This window comes from Uranotaenia lowii, chromosome 2 (assembly GCF_029784155.1).
Source record: "Uranotaenia lowii strain MFRU-FL chromosome 2, ASM2978415v1, whole genome shotgun sequence".
In the NCBI taxonomy this organism is placed as follows: Eukaryota; Metazoa; Arthropoda; class Insecta; order Diptera; family Culicidae; genus Uranotaenia; species Uranotaenia lowii.
In genome coordinates, this window is record NC_073692.1 from 238,889,637 (window position 1) to 238,911,871 (window position 22,235).

The 22,235-nt window shown below is 39.3% G+C and overlaps 2 protein-coding genes across 2 annotated transcripts; both read right to left on the bottom strand.

The window, feature by feature from the left end:
* Positions 1–19,829: 19,829 nt before the first annotated feature.
* On the bottom strand, positions 19,830–20,411 carry LOC129742439 (60S ribosomal protein L8-like). Its single transcript, XM_055734337.1, has one exon. It carries the CDS (start codon positions 20,409–20,411, stop codon positions 19,830–19,832), a length of 582 nt encoding a protein of 193 aa, XP_055590312.1.
* Positions 20,412–20,698: 287 nt separating this feature from the next.
* Positions 20,699–21,661, bottom strand: LOC129742440 (60S ribosomal protein L8-like). Its single transcript, XM_055734338.1, has 2 exons — positions 21,239–21,661; positions 20,699–20,725 (listed from the first exon to the last, which is right to left on the bottom strand). Exons 1-2 carry the CDS (start codon positions 21,659–21,661, stop codon positions 20,699–20,701), a joined length of 450 nt encoding a protein of 149 aa, XP_055590313.1.
* Positions 21,662–22,235: the final 574 nt, after the last annotated feature.

A 22,235-nucleotide genomic window follows, 5' to 3' on the forward strand; every position in this document is an offset into this window, starting at 1 on the left:
ACGTTCAGAACTGAATATATTTGAACGTGATTCAGACTTTGCAACTCTATTTTCAATCTACATCCATCGAGATTAAATTTTTGCGACTTAATTCAATTACAAATGGAAGACGTTAGACAGGTTTACTTGCAACGGCATGACATGAAAAGTTTTCCTTGTAAGCAAATGTAATGACCTATCTGGGTCACAAAATTTTACATGATGGTTCAAGAAATGCCATAAACGATAATGTAAATATAAGTTCACTTGTAATGCAATGCTACATTTCTCTAACCTTGTAGATTTACAGTACGAAATGATATAGAATGTGAATGGAGGTTTACATGAAACAAGCTTTATAATTACATGAAAACCCCCGATTCCTTTCTACCCATGCTCTCACATGTAAGGTTACATGGATTTTATTAGTTGTGATTATTTGTTTATGTTTTACATGTATTTTCGAGTAAGTTTTATTTTCGTGACCAAAAATTTAAAATTCCGTGCAACGTAACATTACATTTTTTTTTCTGTGTATTCATCAAGTTCATAAACTTCGAAACAGGAACACATGCAAGCCCCAGGCTTATTACTACAACCCTACGCAACCAGCAGCAAACTAGGCATAATGTAGCCTAAAATAACCTTCGTCTCGTAGAAATTCGGAAAATCCACAACACCAAATTTCATTCAAGGATGGCTTCGCGGTTATTCCGCGATCGTCGATGTGGTACCTTCTCCGAGCACGATCGGCTAGATGTGAAAACAAACAGTAGGGTGTTCGCCACATTATCGGAACCTTTTAGAAAACCGTGGTGGTGAGACCTGATGAATCACATTATAAAACATCATTTTGCTATAATAGAAATTATTTCCTTCCAGATTTAGATTTCTGAAAAAAAAAATTAGAACTAAGACAGATCAAAAGTGATGCGTTTCAACGGTACTCGATTCAAAGATTTTAGAGAGACAAGTTCCCTGATTCTAGATACTCCCAATCAAAAATAGCAATGAACAGGTAATTGATTTTCTTATTTTCTTCTACTCAATGGTTCAAAGGTGATGTTAAATCAGTTATGGTGGAGCCTAATGATTAGTTTTTGTTTTTAATTTAATTTAATAATTTTACATTGCATTTTTTTTTTCTAATTTTTGATAGATGTTCTAAAGGGCTTGAACACAATTATTTCAAAGACATAACTTCACAACGAATTGTCATAATGCATTTTTTCCCATTCAAATCTTAAACATCATGATGTCAAGTTCTCGGTTTCTCTGAAAAGTTTTACTTCTGCTTTTTCTCTGAAAAGTTTTACTTCCTTCAATAAGCGGTATCATATTCGATAAATTGAATATAATACATACTTTCTCATAAGGAAGCTATTTTTTCTGTTAAATGCATATAGGAATCTAAAAAAATTATTAAAAACTTACTGATTATCCAATTGAATATTTTGGAGAAAACTTTATTCCGTTGTTCACCAGCTTCATGATCTCTTGTTGTCGCTAATAACCATTACCGTTCATCCTTAGTGACTGTCGTTCTTCCAAAAGTTGACTATGAATGGCAAATATAAATTGGAACGTATTCCAGCACATTAGAAAACGTAATAGTAATTACCTTTCTTTATTTAACTTTTTCTGGTAACGGTCACTTAAAAACACTTTTGTAGAGTTTGGATTGGCAAACTCATTTTGCTTTTAGACAGTATGAAAAGCTTATAGGGTCAACAGCACTTTTTCACTACTTTTCTTATCTTTTGCATCAGTTTGGGTTTGGAGTAAGTTTATCAAGTAAATCAAAAAAGCTGGACGATAACAAGAGATTTCTTGTTTTGCTAAAAATCAGAATATGCTCATACGCTTGATGCCGCTCGGAACCCCTATCCTTCTTCCTCGGTGATATTCGAAGATATTTTGTTTCCGACGCTTTCTCTGTAAGAAAACGAGAATTTACTTTGAAATGAAATTATTCTACCAAGTTTTTTACCTTATTTGACAACATATTTATAACTACGATTCTCACTTCGGCGCTGTAGTGATTGCGCAATAATTAATAACACGATCCACAAAATAAACACTGGTACCGTATGCGCCGGGACAAGGTGCATTTGACTGACAAGAAGTTTGGTGCAAATTTTACTTCATAGCACAGAGTTTACAGGTCCAATTCCTAAGGAACAAACTTTTCGCAACTTGACAGAACAACGAACGGAACATGACACATGGGATTACATGCAGCTTCTGGCAATGGCTTGTTATTTTATACAGATTTTATGACATGTAAAATTTCTTGTTGTTGAATGTTATCAAACTTGTATCATCATTTGTTTACTGGAAACGACTTGTAAGTTATGTAGCATTAAATGACCAGTAAATTGGTTTACATGATATGACACATAAAATTGATTGTCAATAAATGCCAATGCCAATTACGTGAACAAATGAGTCAATTCACGTGTAATGTATCATTACATTTCAAACTGTGAAGTTTAGTGAATGGAGATTTACATGAGACATGCTTTTTAATTACATGAAAACGCCCGATTCCTTTCTACCCATGTTGATACATGTAAGGTTACATGAATGAGCTGAGCTGTAGATATTTGTTGGTGTTCTTTACATGTCTTTTCAAGGGATTTTTGTTTTCGCTTTCGAAATCGCAATATTCCTTGTAACGTAACATTACATTTTTTTTTCTGTGTAGTCCAAGTCTATCACGGCCAGAACATCTCTCACTGGAACATAGGGTGGTTTTCCTCGGGCCCGAAGGGAGTCTATGAAATTCGTTCTAGCGACAAGATGGACCTCACACGACCAAACAATTTTTCAGATATGTATTAGCTTTAAATTCTTAATTAATGTTTTATTAGAATGATTTTGCCTGATTCTGCATTGATAATTTTCCTTCGATTTAAAAAATATTTTGAAGCACAAAAAGTCCTAATGGGAAGCTTTTCGCTGCTCAAAACTTCATCAAAAATGAATTTAAGGCGGCGTCAACACTTGTTGTTTATTACGTTTGAATTTTTTTTAGTGAAATATTGGTTACTAAGACAGAAGATTAGACAAATTGGTAGACAAAAAGAAGATTAGAAAGTGATATAAATATAAAGTGATAAAATAAAAAAAGAAACTGCATATTGAAGGCAATAAATGTATGATGCCAGCAATCAAATATTTCAAGTATTTCAGTGCTATAACCATATTCATCCCCCTATATGACTTTTTCAAATTTGTCATTTCATTAAAATTTAAAACAAAATCAAGTATTTAGAAGCTCTGAATTTGAAGCCAATATAAAATTTATTACGATTTGCTCGTGTTAATTTAGTCATATAGGGAAATTAGTGAAAATTTAAAAAAAAGTTGACCAAACATTTCATTAATAGCAAATTCAAAATCAACACTCAACAACACACTTTTGTTGAGTTACTTATCAACAAAAGTTATTTGGTATAATTCAGTTCAAGGAATTGCAAGTTACAACTGCTTGATTTTGGTGGACCGACTTTTTTCAATATTGAGCCTTTTAGTGATAAATTAACTTTTTTGTTTAATAAACACCACAACTTTTTATAGAAATTCGAGCTTTTGGGGGTATCTTATAACGGTTTTTTGCCGCTTGGGGGGGGGGGGGGTGATCACCCCGATCACCCCGATCACCAGTGCAGCGCCAGCCATCAATATTGTAGTTTGTTTAATTTATCCAGTTGTAAAAAAATCACAAAAAAATAGCGCAACTCGAACCTGCGACTGCAGCGCGAGAGTTCCATGTAGGGCTAGGTGGGGTAATTATGAACAAAATTTCTTCATTTGGCACACTAACAGCCACCATAAGTTTATTTTTAATAACAAACTCTGAAAAGCTGCCAACAATGAATGTTTCCGTGCTCTTCATCATTCTGTAGAACAACTTTTTTTTTTGGCCGCAATCCATGTCCTTGAGACGTCTGTTCATAATTACCTCGTCTGTTCATATTTACCCCCCTCTCTAGGGGGTAATTATGAACACGGATTACGAACTTGGTATAAAATTTTTGAAAAGTAACAGTATTTATACGTTACATTTACCCATAGTAAGCAGTATATGGTGATTTTTTACTTAAAAAATTATGTTCATAATTACCCCAAACTCTGTTCATAATTACCCAGGACTATGTTCATATTTACCCCGAGACTTGTCCAATATGATTTATATGGTGTCAGAAAATCTCAATTAAACACCAAATAATGAAAATTATTAGCAGTAATAATATTTTAAAATGGTTGTTTCACAAAAACACTCATTAAAATCTTCTTGGATCAGTGAACAGTCATTGTTTACAATGCTTGTCAGTTCTATATGATCGACAGTTTTGAAAAATAGTTACACTTATAAATTTTTTTTATCATCTGTATAAAATTTCACATAAGTAGCTCTATTCTTTAAAAAAAATTGAAGTACTACCGAAGTTTTTCTCAACGAACTGGAAGAGAAAATCTTCAACCAAAAGATACTTATTTTGCACCAAATCAAAAAAAAATTATTCGAACAAATTAACATTGAAAAAAGTATCTTAGTATAAAAATTAGACTGCAAGAAAATAGATTTTGGATCTTTGATATCCGGATTTAACACATAAACAATTATTATTTGCTGTAATTCTAATGTTCTGAATAGCAGCACGTTGTCCAAACATACTGGAAAATTGATCTTTGCTTTGTGGACTTCTCCACCAATTAAATTTACCAAAGTTTTTCATACATTTTACTGTTGACCACAGATTTAAGATTCATAATAATGTTAAATTTCACACAGTTATTAATAAAAGCAAGAACAGCAAGCCTTTTGTAAACAAATGGTGAATTTAATTTTAAGTTAAAGTTCTTTAAGTCTGATTTAAAACCTTGTTATTTATTAATTACCAAAAAATCTGGTTTTGGAAGCACGTAAAACAACGTAAAGAACGTTTTGGTATTACCGGCAAAACTTTTGACTGCATTTTTTCTACCAACGAAAAACAAGTTCTTATCACTAAACAAAATTAAGACTTGTTTAACTTTAAATTTAATTACGGATTGAGCTTTTTTTAAAAAAAAATTCTTTTTTCTTCACTTTTTTTACTTTTGAAATTTTATTTCAATTTAAATAAAATGGGGTTCAGTAGTTTTTTCAACGGCTAAGAAGAACTGGCATAACTTTTTACTAAATCCAAATCTCATTTTTGAGAAAAAAAAATCAATTTCTCAAAAATTCAAAACTTAATACATTGCAGACCTAATTTAATTATGAAATTTATTGAATTTGGTCCAAAGGATTCGGGGATATAAATGCCGAGTGTTGATGATTGCCGGATAAGATTTCTTCACGATCCTTAATGTGTTAAGATCTTATAGAAGGGGGGAGTAGTTTTTTAAGAAATTTCTTACAAGGGGAGGAGGGGGAAGGCGTCTGGTAAATATGAACACTCATCTGTGAGTCAGTGCAAATATTTTTTTTTTCAAAATTTCTTCAAAATCTAGACAGAGCATCATAAACTGGATGTAAAACAGATTATAACAACATTTTAGCTGGATTTCCTATGATCAGATATTCAAAACATTAAACATTGTCCAAAACGATTTCCGTTTCACGAGGTAATGGTTTTTTGAAACATCTGAAATGATATCATTATGATTTGGAAACAGATCGGAAACAGTTTACAGCTATTAATCGGATGTTAAACTACCACTTTTGGAACTTTTTGTGTTTATTCATCCCCCACAGAAGCGCGTATGGCACTTGTTCGGAACTACCCCGTGTTCATAATTACCCCACTTGACCCTATTTCAATGACATTATTTAACTGTTAAAATGAACTCTCTAAATACCAGTTCACTTATCTGTTCGATGAATTAATTTTCTAATTCTAATCGATATGAAAAATTGAGCAAATAATAATTGTAATAATTGTTTACGGAGAACTGAAACTAGAAACACTATAGAAGTCTTGTTAATCAGATACCAGAACCACATTTTCGATAATGAACAAGTTGGTTTGTCCCACATACTTTAATGGTTTTTAGGCAAAGACTGGTAATTATGCTGACTTATATTACTTGCTCACTCTGACGGAGGTCACCAATAGCCCCTAGTTGCTGGTCAAGCCACGGCAACCGTCTGGGGTGGGCTACATACGCCTCTTTTGATGGGCCAGCTAGAGCTTGAGAACCACTAAGGCTCAAGGTCGGCTCTCGCTTTATGAGACTGGTCGGATATCCAATAAAAACACTACGGACTCTGGTAAAAATGTTCTGTATTATAAAACTTACGTTCGTGTAGTGTGGGTGTGTGGTGTGTAATCTGCTGCTGCTGGTACCGGCCGGCCGTAACGGGTGCGGGGCGCACTCACCATGCGCTCGGGATTGCTTCGATGCTGTTTCAAAACGTGGTCATCAACTATTGACCATTCGATGCAATGGAACCGGAGGGTAGTTGATTGAATTCTTACGAACCCGTTTGAAGGGATCAAACAACACCCTCTGGAACCAGATCGAGATGAGTCAGTTTGGCGGTTATGGTTGTCGTGGGTGGTAGATACCGGGACCTTCTGCGGAACTTCTTTTGCTCGGAATCTTGGCTTCAGGACGTCTCTCAGAACATTGGCGGTTCTGATTAGCTTACTGGTTCGTTGGATCCTTTGCCTCGGGCACACGGCAACTTGTTTGGATCCAACTAGCGGATTCCGCTAACCAATGTCCGCACTGTCGCTTGTGGACCTGGGAATTAGGCTCACTAGCTCGTTTGCCTCGTGCAAATTGATGCTTCGTCGACGCTAATTTGCAGAATCCAGAAAACTCCGGATAGAAACGGGATCTGGCTCACTAGTTCGTTCGCCTTGGGTGAACCCAAACTAGGTCGAGTCGATCCGGTCAGATTTGCTGTGACCAGAATCCTCGAGACCAGAAACTTTTTGTTCAGAAACTTTGGGGTCCTAAATCGGAACAGGCATTAGGATGGGTTTTTAGAAACAGCTGTGGGAAACTCACTTGACTAAGACTCTACTCTGGAAAAACAGGCACTTTCCACTTTAAAATTGGCTTTACTTTTAGTTATTTAAGTAAAACTTTGCACTAAATATAAGTGACTTCGATCTAGTCGCTATCGTGGTTGCAAGCGGAAAGACTTAACTTAGTCAAGGAGCTGATTTTCCCACCATTGCAAGTTTCCGTTCCATTTTCCGTTGACATTAGTATGTCCGTCGCCGTTCAGTTGGTGTTATGTGTTTTTGTTTGCGTTCTGTATTTGAATTTTTAAACTGCTGAATGTTGTCCGTTACTTTTTAATTTGGAGTGCTTAAATTATTCGTTTTTATTTTATTGAACCTATCTCCTACTCTTTTCCTGTTTAACAATTTTGTGTTGTTTTTATACAAAATGAGGCGGGAAAATCGTCGATATTTAATCGACGAACTTCTTGAGCACTCAGAAGGAATGCTTCAAGTGGCTCGCTCCCTATGGGTCCAATGGGGCAAGATACCCTAACGGTTACATTACCCTACACTCCCCCAATGAATTAATAACTGAAGGTTATTAATTCAGGACTCTAAGGCTTCTCTGTAATGCTTGCCGCCCAGGGTTGAGTTGCCTTTTGCTTATCGAATGGTAAAAAAGAGAATATTAATGCTAAAGTAAATAAAAAATAATAAGAAAAATTGTATTTTTTTTTTTTTTTGGTTAGTAATTGTAATGATTGGTGCATTTACCTTGCACAAGATTGATACTCTCATGCTCCTTCATCAACTCAATAATTATTTGAGCTGGGAACATTTAACTCTTGACTACTCTCTTTTGATCGAGTTTTACTAAACAAAGCATTTCTTAGCAAATGGCATTGTCATCCCAATTGGGACAGAACGTTTGGCTTGCTTGTAGGAACATATATATTTTTTAATTTTTTTAACTTTTAATAATGGTTTTTTTTTTGAGAGTTTCTTGCATTTAAATGATGTTGGTAACTATGGATACTGTATATGATCTGTAACTAAATATGCATTTGAATTCCATAACGAGAATTAACTAGTTAAAACTTCTCTGAGCTGTGAACGACCGTTGCATTTTGAAGACTTATTTCATTTGTCGGTTTTGATCTAATTCAAGCTAATTATGTAACTCTTAGGCATCTTGTAAATTTAATGTGATTTAATTGAGCAATACAAAAATACGGTTAAATGGAGATTGCAAAAAAAAAACGTTTCTGTGGTCTTGAAATGACTAACCATCTGGCTTTGTCTCACGCGATATGATAAATACTCTCTTACTCTTTAAATATAAAATTGCGAAGTATTTTCTGCAATAATTCAGGTCAATTATATATTTCTGACTGATTTTGTTTATGGTACCACTTATTTAATGAATTTAATCGAAGGTTTTCAAATGAACACCTTAATGTGCATCATTGAATTTTTTTTTTCTGTCTCTCTTTTCTAAAATGGAATATATCTTTTACAGGAGATTTCATATTCGACCTATTTTTCCGGAATACCGGGTTTAAGATCCGCGGCTGAAAATATTCCTATGTTCTTTCCCGATTCATCTTCCAGTTCGTACGCACTGGTTCCTCGACGAGATATTACGGTGCATGGAACATATGTTGGGCCTAACTTCGAGTTATAAGCATCTCCTGCTGACGACTGCGCGAAATTTCTTCGATAGACCTTCTGGCCTACCGCATAGACAGGGGCATACGATCGCGAACGGAGATTGTAAACGCGACTACTTTTCTCAAACGCCTTGCTCAAGTTTTTCGAAACAATATCCCAAATCGTACGATCAATACTCATCTTCCTCTCTACTCTTTCAGCCTCCGACAGCTCTTCAAGATCGGGATCAAGTCTATGGTCATCTCCCCGCGACACGATTTCGTGACCATAAATAATACGATACGGAGAAAAACTTGTTGACGAATGCCGCGTATTGTTTATCACGAACTCGACTTCTGAGATCCGAGTGTCCCAAAGTCGTTGGTCACTCTTAACGTACGTGCGAATTGAACAATTAATACTACGATTCAGTCGTTCAACCGGGTTTGCCTGGGAATGATGTCGCGCATTCGTCCAGTGCTTGACCTGATATCGTTCTAAAAAGCTTTTGAAATCTCGACTCAAAAAACAGCTCGCGTTATCGCTTATGATAATTTCGGGCACGGAATACCGGCGAAACCAATGCTCTTCAAGGGTTTTGACGATTAGAGATGACGCGATTTTCTTGACCGGAAAGAGTAATGTCCATTTGGAAAAATGGTCCATCACGACGAGTAGATGCATGTTCCCGGATTTGCTGCGCGGCAACGATTGTATAAAATCCAGACATATTATCTGGAACGGCTTAGACGCGAGACGCGGTTTGCATGCACCCGGATGCTGCGAAACGTTTGTTGGCTTTGTTTCTTTACACGCGCGACACATCTGAACATATTTCCTGGCCTCGACGGACATATTTGGCCAAAAGTATCGTTGCTTCAACCGTTCGATAAGCTTCTCGAAACCTATGTGTAGCATCGCGTCATGCTCAGTTTGAAAAACTTGTTCGCGTAAAGCTTTCGGTACGCAGAGCTTCCAATCATAGCGATAATCAAGTACGACCGTTTTCGTAGGCAAAAACCTATACAGTTTCCCCTCTTCTATTCTATAGTCTTTCCAGTCCTCTGGTGACTTTTCAACCCTCTCCCATAGCCCTTTATACCATTCATCTTGAATGTCAGAAACATCGACAGTTTCTACTGCCCGAGAGAGCGCATCAGGTATGATGTTATCCTTACCCCGCCGATGGCGTATTTCCATATCATACGCCTGGAGCTCAATGCTCCATCGGCTCAGACGGGAAGACGTTCTCCAGCGACCCTTCATTATGTATGTCAACGCCGACGCATCCGTGATCACCACGAAATGCGTCCCCTCAATGTAGGGTCTAAAACGTTCAATCGCCGACAAAACTGCAAGGCCTTCTTTTTCCGTTGCAGCATATGATTTCTGAGCTGGGCTCAGTTTCTGCGAGTAATATGCAATTACCCTTTCCCCATCTTCATATTGCTGCGTTAAAACTGCGGCGATTGCGCTATCGCTCGCATCGGATTGAATCTGAAAAGGCAATGCGAAATTCGGATTGCTCAATATCGGTGCTGAGATCAAGCTTTCCTTGATCTGCAAAAAAGCTTTTGTTGCTTCCTCGTTCCACGGTAAAGTTTTTGGTTTCTTTCTAAGTAAGTTGGTAAGCGGAGCGCTCATCTCACTGAATTGTGGGATGAAGCGCCTATAATAATTCGCCATCCCAATAAAGCGACGTAATGCTCTGATCGATGTAGGCTTTTCGAAATTCAAAATTGGTTCGATTCTCTCCGGATTTGGTTTAAATCCTTCGGCGGAGAGTATATATCCAAGATATGGAAGCTCTCTGACACAAAATTTAGATTTCTGAATATTTATCGATAGGTTTGCAGCAGTTAATCTATTTGCGACTTCTCGCAGGGTGGAGAGATGGTCCTCAAAAGTGTTGTTCACCACGACGATGTCGTCGAGGTAAACAAACACATTTGGTTCCAACTCACCGAACCCAAGTATCTCATCCATTAATCTTGCCAAAGCGGCGCTCGAATTCTTGAGGCCCATTGTTACACGCCGAAAGCAAAACTGCCCTCTCCCCAGCACAGCAAAGGCCGTATACTTGCGCGAGGCTGGGTCAAGTGGGATTTGAAAAAAAGCTTTAGATAAATCAATAGTTGACATGAATTTACTTGCTCCCAGCCTGCTGAGTATACGGTCTTGGTGCGGTAGAGGGTAGGCGTCCAGGCGCGTACGTTCGTTTAGACGCCTCGCATCCAAACATAAACGTACCTCCCCAGTAGGTTTGATTACTGGTACCGTGCTTAAAGACCATTCACTTTTACTTTTCTCAATTACTCCTTGCTCTAAAAGTTTGTCAATTTCTTTATTAATTTTTGCTTGCATCGCAGGCGATGTAGGATATGGATTTATTCGAATTGGTGGAGACGCATGGTACTCCTCCTTTATTTCGATTTTATGCGAAGTTAAATGGGTCTCACCTAGTATCTCACCATCTATAGCAACTTTGAAAAGTTGTTTAACTTGTTCGAGCTTTTGCTCCTGCTCATCATTTAACTCCCACTTTCCCTCTGAGAGCGGCGTCGTAACTTCGGCGTAGCTCATGCTACCGACGTCGACGCTCGAATTATTTGTCGTCATAGTGGGTTTAATATCGAATGCGCGCCAAAAGTCTTCAAATCCTAGTATGAGTTTTCGGTTGAGTTCGGGTATAACAAAGGTTGGGAGAATCTTGGTTTTATTGTTAAAAGTGATCGGTAAATAAACGAAACCTTTAGCTGGAATCGTGCTCCCATTTGCCGCCTTAACTGTGACCTTTGTTGGAAACAGCTTAAGGTTCAAATCTCTAATCAGTTGCTCGCAGCCTCCCCCCAACAACGAACGTTGAGCACCGCTATCAAGCAGGCCTATTAGTTCTGTGCCAAGAACGTTCACTTTAGCGAACGGTCTCCCATCACCATGCAGCTGGATAAAAATTTCTTCTACTAAAGGATCATCATCGTAATCGGTTTCATTCACCGGTTCATACCCGAAAGAGTTTAGTTGTGCATTTAAGAAGTTTGACGAAGGATTTGATTTGCTGATTGGATCAGGCTGCCTTCTCAGTCTGACTCCTGCGTGTTTTTTTGACAATACGGACAAGAACTTGTAAGAACATCTGCAAATCCGCACAATCTGCAGAATTTTCGACGATTTTTGGGACACTCTATATAGTGATGACCTTCAGTTCGACAGTTGTAACAAATTCCAATCGAAGGGCGTTTGTATTGATCAACCAAAACTTGAAGTGTACTCTTAGCAGTTCCTTGCAAGTTCACTAGAGGATTTTCCTCCTTCTTTTCCTTCACCTTTACTCCCTGTTTTTCCTCTTCCCCTTTTCTCGCGCTTTTCCCATTTTCTTTAACCGATTCTCTATTGCTGTTTTTAAAAACTTTTGTATAATTATCTTTTCTAAAATCTTGCTGATTGCTTAATTGGACCTCTCCTACTTGGTTGATTCTAGCTCGAGAATAGTTTTCGGGAATTTTCTGATACATACTCCAATTATTCGCGTCTATGATACGACCGTATTTCCGAAGTTTCGTTAACGAATTTAGATTTTTCCCTGTCAAGGCGTTTTTGTAGTCGTGGCGCAAATTGCGCCAGACTATCTTAAACTTTTTCTTTTCCGAGAGTTGTTTTGTCATAGATTGAAAAAATTTCTGTAAGTCATGGTAAAAGTCTATAAATTTTTCGTTTCGAGCATGTCGCCTATTGGTGGCTTGAACTTCCAGTTGAAAGTCATTATCTGGAGGCAAAAATTCTTTTCTCAGTTCTTTGAGAAGCTCAGACCAATTCTTAAAATCCCTGTTTTCTACTCCATCAATGAACCAATCTTTAGCACGACCACTAAAAAGGTGTATCGCTGATCGGAACATTTCTTTTTCTGAAATTTCTTCAGCTCTCATGCGCATATTTATTTCCTTTAAAAACTCTGCTAATTTTCTCCCTCCGTCCTTCCCCTCGTATCGAAGTCTCCACTCTGATACGGGTATTCTTTTTACTCTTCCTCGCTTTTCCTTCTCTTCTTTCCTTCTACGCTTTTCTTTTTCTGCTCTTTCTTTACGCTTTTCTTTTTCGCGACGATTTCTATATCTCACGAAATCCGACGAGCTTTCCGAGCTCGTGTCGGATGAGATGGAATTAAAATCCGAACGTGAGTGGGTTGAAGTTGAACTTCTAGAAGAATCTCTCTTAGATTTTCTGAAACCTTGCAATTTAGAATACTTCTTCAGTTCAGGTTTAGACTTGCGAGGTATCGTTTCGGATGCAGAACTGAGATCGAGCTCAGAAGATGTTGAAGTGAAATTTTTACTTATAACTTTTTTATATCTTTCGGATCTGCTTTTGCTGTGTTTATCATTTCTATTTCTTTTCAATTTCTGCTCGTGATTGCGTGAATGTGATTGTTTCATAGCTGTGAAATCTCTTTTGGGTTGACGCGAATGTTTGCTAGATTCATATTTGCTATCTGATAAGCTGATATCATCAGATGTTGTTTGCATTTGAACACTATCAGTTATCAAACGATTGCTTTTTGTTGTAAATTCTTTTTTGATTTTAGAATCTACTCGACCCAATATTTTCTCTAGCTTTTTCTTCTTTTCAATCTCTTCTTCAAGTTCTTTCTTTCTTCTCACTTCCCACTCAATTTCTTTTTCCCTGCTTCTCCTCTCCTGTTCGGAGGTGTTCAGAACGAAGGTTTTGAACACTCCTATCAACTGATCGATATTTTCTCTATTATTACCCTGATCGTAATCGTTTAACACTTTCAATATAGCATCTGTACGAGACCTAGAAGATTCTATTTCTTTTTGTTTCCGCACTACCGAAGCGGAGGCTGTTCCTGCTACGTTAGAGTCCTCATTTAAGGCTGTGATCGTTTCATTTAGTGATACTATTTCTCCGCGAACTTCATCGAGTGCTTGCGAAATGTCGTGATTAATCGGATGATTTGATGTTACGTTTTCTACCGTTGGCTGGTTAGCAAAATGTTCATTCAGAAGAGATTCAAGGAGAATTTGCACTTGTTCGATATCGCTCCGAAACTTTTTGGCATCTAGTGCTATCGACAAATGGAACATTCTAACCGAATAGTGAACTAAACGTGTTTTAATCTTATCTTTTTGACGATTTCCCAATCTATGGCTTCGTAAGATCTTTCTAATTTTATCGATTCTGTTAGTGGTGACTTCTATTTCTTCGGAGGCAGATCGCCACGTTCTTGCGAAAGCTGTTGGATTATATCCCGATTCCCTTTCTTCTTTTAATCGTTCTGCTAACTTCCGGCGTTTTGTAGATTCACTATCGTCAAAATGAAAAAGAATATTCCGAATAAGAAGCTCGTGCTCCACTTCATCGATTTCTAGATGTGAAACGATCATATTCTTGTATTGCTCTTGTAAATCCATTTTAATAAAATAATGTTTTTGCCAAACAGAGAATAAAAATGAATCAACGAAACGTATTTTGCCAAATAAAAATGATTATTGATGTTTTATCAGCGAAATTATCGATGAGAAAATTCCCCCCTCTTCTACTTTTGTCAGTCAAGACCCCAATTTAATTCTTTTCAGATTTTTACGAAAATAATCATGAGACTGATGAAAAATACGAAAGTAAGTATGTGCAGGTAAATGATAAGAACAATTTTTCTGAGCTTTGTTTACGAATTGACTTTTCATGAACTTTATTAAGGGTTAGAACAAAATTGCTTTTTGCAAAAATAAACACTTTTTTACGGGTACGCGCACTAGTAGACGCGCGACCATTACAAATTATCGCCTTTGCAAAATTGAAGAAAAAGCAGTTAAATGCAACTGTTAAAGTAAAGTGTTCCACCAAACCCTTGAGCAAGCTTTCCCTCCTCAATCTCCCTGCGAAAATTTTCCCTATCTCACTCCAAAAGTGCAATTATTGAAAATCAGACCAGTTTTACTTTAAGTTGGGCGCCATTTATTACTTGCTCACTCTGACGGAGGTCACCAATAGCCCCTAGTTGCTGGTCAAGCCACGGCAACCGTCTGGGGTGGGCTACATACGCCTCTTTTGATGGGCCAGCTAGAGCTTGAGAACCACTAAGGCTCAAGGTCGGCTCTCGCTTTATGAGACTGGTCGGATATCCAATAAAAACACTACGGACTCTGGTAAAAATGTTCTGTATTATAAAACTTACGTTCGTGTAGTGTGGGTGTGTGGTGTGTAATCTGCTGCTGCTGGTACCGGCCGGCCGTAACGGGTGCGGGGCGCACTCACCATGCGCTCGGGATTGCTTCGATGCTGTTTCAAAACGTGGTCATCAACTATTGACCATTCGATGCAATGGAACCGGAGGGTAGTTGATTGAATTCTTACGAACCCGTTTGAAGGGATCAAACAACACCCTCTGGAACCAGATCGAGATGAGTCAGTTTGGCGGTTATGGTTGTCGTGGGTGGTAGATACCGGGACCTTCTGCGGAACTTCTTTTGCTCGGAATCTTGGCTTCAGGACGTCTCTCAGAACATTGGCGGTTCTGATTAGCTTACTGGTTCGTTGGATCCTTTGCCTCGGGCACACGGCAACTTGTTTGGATCCAACTAGCGGATTCCGCTAACCAATGTCCGCACTGTCGCTTGTGGACCTGGGAATTAGGCTCACTAGCTCGTTTGCCTCGTGCAAATTGATGCTTCGTCGACGCTAATTTGCAGAATCCAGAAAACTCCGGATAGAAACGGGATCTGGCTCACTAGTTCGTTCGCCTTGGGTGAACCCAAACTAGGTCGAGTCGATCCGGTCAGATTTGCTGTGACCAGAATCCTCGAGACCAGAAACTTTTTGTTCAGAAACTTTGGGGTCCTAAATCGGAACAGGCATTAGGATGGGTTTTTAGAAACAGCTGTGGGAAACTCACTTGACTAAGACTCTACTCTGGAAAAACAGGCACTTTCCACTTTAAAATTGGCTTTACTTTTAGTTATTTAAGTAAAACTTTGCACTAAATATAAGTGACTTCGATCTAGTCGCTATCGTGGTTGCAAGCGGAAAGACTTAACTTAGTCAAGGAGCTGATTTTCCCACCATTGCAAGTTTCCGTTCCATTTTCCGTTGACATTAGTATGTCCGTCGCCGTTCAGTTGGTGTTATGTGTTTTTGTTTGCGTTCTGTATTTGAATTTTTAAACTGCTGAATGTTGTCCGTTACTTTTTAATTTGGAGTGCTTAAATTATTCGTTTTTATTTTATTGAACCTATCTCCTACTCTTTTCCTGTTTAACAATTTTGTGTTGTTTTTATACAAAATGAGGCGGGAAAATCGTCGATATTTAATCGACGAACTTCTTGAGCACTCAGAAGGAATGCTTCAAGTGGCTCGCTCCCTATGGGTCCAATGGGGCAAGATACCCTAACGGTTACACTTAATAATGAGGTTCAAGGATTAGGTAGAGCAAATCCGATATTAAATTAAAAAAAAACATTTTAATTTTCTGTAAATCCGTGTAACTCGTAGTCCTAAAGCTAGGATTTATAACTGGTAAACAGATCATAAACATCCTACCATTGAATTATGAGTTTGAATTATATTGTGGTCAATACGGATTAAGTGCGTAGAAATTTTGCAAACATCATATATCATATGCTGGTCTAAATGCTCTGGTAGTCAAGAATTGTTTTTAAATGTTTACTGGCACTGAATCTTAATATTGCAATTCTTTTTTTCAAATACTCTGCTGTTGAGGATACGCTGCGCTTTGAAAAAGGAAGAGGAAAATGATACATTTTGTGAACCATTTTTAATATTTGTGTCGTGAATTGAGAAAATAAACGTTTTTTTTATTTTACTCTATAGAGCCTCCTGAAAAGGTACTTTTAAACATTTATAAATCTTCATAAAGAAGCTTTGAACACTTGATGTTGAATTTCTACAAAGTTTTATTGCGGTTCGGTTGCGTGGAATAGTTAGATATCCACACATCTCAAAAAAAGATTTTATTAACATGACAAAGTGTAACAATCTTAACCATTAGCCACTCGGAAAATTCCGCGATCATGTAGAGAAGGAAGATTTATTATCAATGTCGATGTCCTATTGCGTTTAGCTGACCGATGATCACATATTATCGAAAGGAACAAGCTCGCAACAACTTGCACAAAAAGGTTCATTCCCATACCGCATGGATCGATACTGTCTAGAACCCTATCCTTTATCAGAACTTCCTATGGTTTTGGGTCCCTGCCACGCCGGTAGAATGTCTTGATTTATGAATTGTGCTCACCCGCAATGGGTTTGCTCTTTTTCCAGTAAACCACATTCCATAAGAGGTTTCCCTTTTGAAGAGCAAAATCACGCTTTGCTGATCTATCGGGCCCTTTAGGCTTTATGCTGGATGGCCTGGATGCCTAACGTCAGCCATAATAATTGATTCCGACGCGCCGTTTTCTTGGGCCCGAGTTCTAAACCAAAATCGAAACCCTTCTGGTCTCATTCTTTCTAGAAGCGTCCCGATAAGACCTTTGGGAATTGACGATCGATTTCGTTACGATTTTTTTTTCGCAACGAACACATCATCGCAATTAAGGCGAGACTCATAAATCATCTCTTTGATTCGAGCGCGCGCGGAAACGGGAAGTCGGTTGATGATTGGGGTTCGGGTGATGGTGACGATGCTTGGATTCTTGTTAGCATACAATCACACGATCTCTATCTAGCGCTGGAACACGCGGACGTTTTGGTACGTTCTTTGGTTTGTCAGGTACCTCCCTTGATTCCTCCCTAGCTTGGGATCAATAATGGAAGATGCCAAAGTCGGCATGCAGGAGAAAAGCTTTTTGCTTTGTTTGGCATAGACAAGCATGTGACATGTTCTTTAGTTGCCTTAGTCCTTGAAATCTGTGACGTTTTGTCGCTTGGACATGGCTAGAATAAAAATAGACTACCAACTAGCCATAAAGACTATGATTTTAAATAAGTTATCCACCTAGCAGTGATTTTCAGCTGTTCTATCGTCAGCTTAGTAGAGAAAATTCCGAAGGGTGACATTCAAATCCATTTGGGCGACTTCAACGCAAAGATTGGCTTCGACAATCAAGATTTTGAGCGCATCATGGAGCGCCATGGCCTAGGACAGATGAGCGAAAACGGGGAGCTGTTTGTAGAATTTTGTGGCAACAACAACATGGTGATCGGCTCTTCCCCCATCGACCAGCACATAAGTTCACTTGGGTATCCCGAGATGGCCGAACAGAAAATCAAATTAACCACATCTGCATCAGCCGAAAATGGAGAAGGAGCCTTCTTGATGTCCGCAACAAACGAAGCGCAGACATTGCATCTGACCATCACCTCGTCCTTGGCGAGATTCAACTGAGAGTTGCGCGTGTCCAACGGCGCGAAGAGAAAGTCGGGTGTCGATACGACGTCCGCCGGTTGGAGAATCCAGAAGTGAAAAGGGCATACGTTGAACAGCTAGAATCCCGAGCCTCGGAGCTGCCGACAGACGGAACAGTCGAAGAACAGTGGTGTGGAATCAAGAATGCCTTTATCACAACGAGCCATGGTACTCTCGGTAAAGTTTGTGGAAGAAGAAGTTAATGGATGTCGGATGAAACTTGGAGCATGGTTGATGATCGGAGAAATGCGAAAGTCGGAATTGAGCAGGCATGTACCTACCGGGAAAGTAGCCGCCCGCTTACAATATGCGGAGCTGGAAAAGTCAGTTAAACGAGCTTGTAAACGAGACAAGAGAGCCAGGACAAACTCCCTAGCCGAAGAGGGAGAAAGAGTCGCCGCCAATGGAGTTATCCGATTACTTTATGACATTTCTCTCCGCCTCAGTGGTGCAAGGACTAATGCAAGAATGCCGCTGAAAGACCGAGCAGGTCAATAATTGACCGACCGAACAGATCAGCTCAAACAATGGTCTGAGCACTTCAAATAACTCTTACGAGTCACGAATAGCGATGGCCAACCGAACCCGCAGCTCGAAGCACCAACAATAAGTCGCATAAATGACGTCAACTCGGAAGCGCCCTCACTGGCAGAAATAGAAGTGGTAGTCAAAAACATGAAATCCAACAAAGAACCTGGGATCGATTGCATCCCTGCTGAAATGCTGAAAGCCGACCCTGCCATGTCAGCACAAATGTTGCACCGTCTTTTCGCTGACATCTGGGATACTGCAGCATTCCCGGCCTACTAGATGCAAGGCATAATGTTAATCTGTACATCCCTCAAAGTACTCTGCAAAGTGATCCTGAACAGGATCCAGGAGAAAATCGGCGCTACATTCCGACAGCAACAAGCTGGATTCCGATCCGGAGGATCATGTGTAGACCACATCACAACGCTACTGGAACAAATCAACGAATTCCAGAACAGAAGAGATAGTGTTCGTTGATTTCGAAAAAGCATTCAACCGACTTAACCATGAGAATATCTTGAAGACTCTGAGCAAATATTATAATAATCAATATACCTCACTCCCCAAAAAATTGAAGACACACCATGCGCGCCTTCATGTGACGAAAGTTCTTACTAAACATGGAAACACTCACGAAAATAACCGAAGTTACCATTGGCAGTTTATCAAAACAAATATGTAAAAATATTTCACAGTAACCATACCGTCGTTGTTAAGCAAATTGTTCTTCGACATTTACGTGCGTTGTTTTGAAGAATTCCTCGGAATTGTTTTCAACAATATTGTTTTAGAACAAGTATAAGGTAAGTTTTTGTTACCTTGGCTGCAATTTATTGTCAGATTGATCTTTTAGGTTTCCAAAAAATCGAATCATTTTTCTCGGAGGGCCCGATCTATGCTCCCTGGTGTTTGACGAAAATAAATCAATACTGGATTCCCGATACTCTGGGATCCCCTGTGTCTCGGGTGTAAAAAACTGGATGATAGCTGTGAATAGAATTCCGGTAGAGGCAGATCAATTCCCATTCAATATTTATATTTAGAAGGAGCTCTACGGAGCGCCTAAAAATCATTAAACCGGTCGTTGTATAAAAGAAATTAAAATTGAAACTAAAGTTTTTTCGAGTTTTTTTTTTCTATTTTCACTCCGAAAATATCAAAATTGGAAAATTTTTAAAATTTTCAATTCATTTTTAACAACTATTTACCAGATTTCCTACGTTTTGAATAGTGGTTAAAAATCATTTTTTAGCTTCTTCGTAATTATTCCTTGTTACTAAAAAATAGCCACATTCAAAACACTCAAACCAACTTTGATGTTCTGAATATTTTTATAAAAGGTATACACCGAGGGATCTGCGGACCTTGATGAGATTAATGTATAATTCGATAAGACCACCACCGGCAATGATACCGACCATTGCTCGGTTGTTCGAAGGAAGAACCTTCTTGGCGCCGGACGGCAGCTTCACACGGGTACGCTTGATATCCGGATTGTGGGCAATGACCGAGGCATAGTTGCCGGAGGTACGGGCCAGCTTGCTCCGATCACCGGTCTTCTCCTCCAGGTTGCACACGATGGTACCTTCGGGCATCAGACCGATCGGGAGCACGTTTCCGATCTGCAGCTGGGCGCGCTTTCCGCAGTACACAAACTGACCGGTGTACATACCCTCGGCGGCGATAAACAGCTGCTTACGGACCTTCAACTTGTACGGGTCCCGGAAGTGGACGACGGCCAGCGTGGCGCCACGACCTGGATCGTGGATGATTTGTTTCACGACTCCCTTCATGTAACCATGTCGCTCGGCGTAATCCAGAAGACGCAGTTTGGAAAGTCCCTTTCGCTTTTTGGTGTGGGCCGTGAATACTGATCCCGCACCTTTATGCTGTGCACTAATTATTTGCCCCATTTTGGCCTCCTACAGGGCTCTTAAACGATTTTTTTTGAGAAACACAAAAAATGTTTCCACTAGACTCTTGATGCAGGCCGGAAAGAAACAGTTCCCAAGAAAACTCTCCGGTTCAAATCTCACGGAATGAGTGAGAGATCCAATTGAGCAGGATTACCTATATGCAATTAGATGCAACGGGAGCAACTGCCGATGGAATCATTAGGTGTTTTCAAATTGTCATAAGTAATGTAGGAAATATTCATGATATTAAATGCTTACCTTCTAAAACAAGCGCATTTTTTTTATTAAGACTGACTAGCACATCTAATGTTCTATTAGAGGAAAATAAAATAACCGGCATTAATGAAATCAAACGATGCAAACTTTGTTGACAAAAAGAATGACTGGTAAAAAACATATCAAGAAATTGTTCGACGAAACACGCCAACTTGACTCGTTTAGTAAGAACTTTCCCCTGAAGGTGATGCTGAAATGCATGTCCTTGCTGGACTATATGAAGCATGCTGAGAGTTACCAATGTTGATTATAATATGTTTGCTCTGAGGCAACAAGGAGTCCCAGAGAAACTAGTTCATCTCATCGAAGCACAATACGAGGAATTTTCGTGCAAGGTCTTGCATGATGGTGTCTTGTCCGAACCAATTCCGGTAACTGCTGGAGTGAGACAGGGATGTAACTATCTTATCACCGCTACTTTTTCTCATCGTAATGGATGAGATTCTGACTAGATCGATCCACTGTGCACCGAACCGAGGATTGCCGTGGAATCCTTCGACAATGGAGCAACTGAACTGTGGGCAATGACAATGGGGCAATGGAGCAACTGAATTGTGGGCAATGACCGAGGCATAGTTGCCGGAGGTACGGGCCAGCTTGCTCCGATCACCGGTCTTCTCCTCCAGGTTGCACACGATGGTACCTTCGGGCATCAGACCGATCGGGAGCACGTTTCCGATCTGCAGCTGGGCGCGCTTTCCGCAGTACACAAACTGACCGGTGTACATACCCTCGGCGGCGATAAACAGCTGCTTACGGACCTTCAACTTGTACGGGTCCCGGAAGTGGACGACGGCCAGCGTGGCGCCACGACCTGGATCGTGGATGATTTGTTTCACGACTCCCTTCATGTAACCATGTCGCTCGGCGTAATCCAGAAGACGCAGTTTGGAAAGTCCCTTTCGCTTTTTGGTGTGGGCCGTGAATACTGATCCCGCACCTTTATGCTGTGCACTAATTATTTGCCCCATTTTGGCCTCCTACAGGGCTCTTAAACGATTTTTTTTGAGAAACACAAAAAATGTTTCCACTAGACTCTTGATGCAGGCCGGAAAGAAACAGTTCCCAAGAAAACTCTCCGGTTCAAATCTCACGGAATGAGTGAGAGATCCAATTGAGCAGGATTACCTATATGCAATTAGATGCAACGGGAGCAACTGCCGATGGAATCATTAGGTGTTTTCAAATTGTCATAAGTAATGTAGGAAATATTCATGATATTAAATGCTTACCTTCTAAAACAAGCGCATTTTTTTTATTAAGACTGACTAGCACATCTAATGTTCTATTAGAGGAAAATAAAATAACCGGCATTAATGAAATCAAACGATGCAAACTTTGTTGACAAAAAGAATGACTGGTAAAAAACATATCAAGAAATTGTTCGACGAAACACGCCAACTTGACTCGTTTAGTAAGAACTTTCCCCTGAAGGTGATGCTGAAATGCATGTCCTTGCTGGACTATATGAAGCATGCTGAGAGTTACCAATGTTGATTATAATATGTTTGCTCTGAGGCAACAAGGAGTCCCAGAGAAACTAGT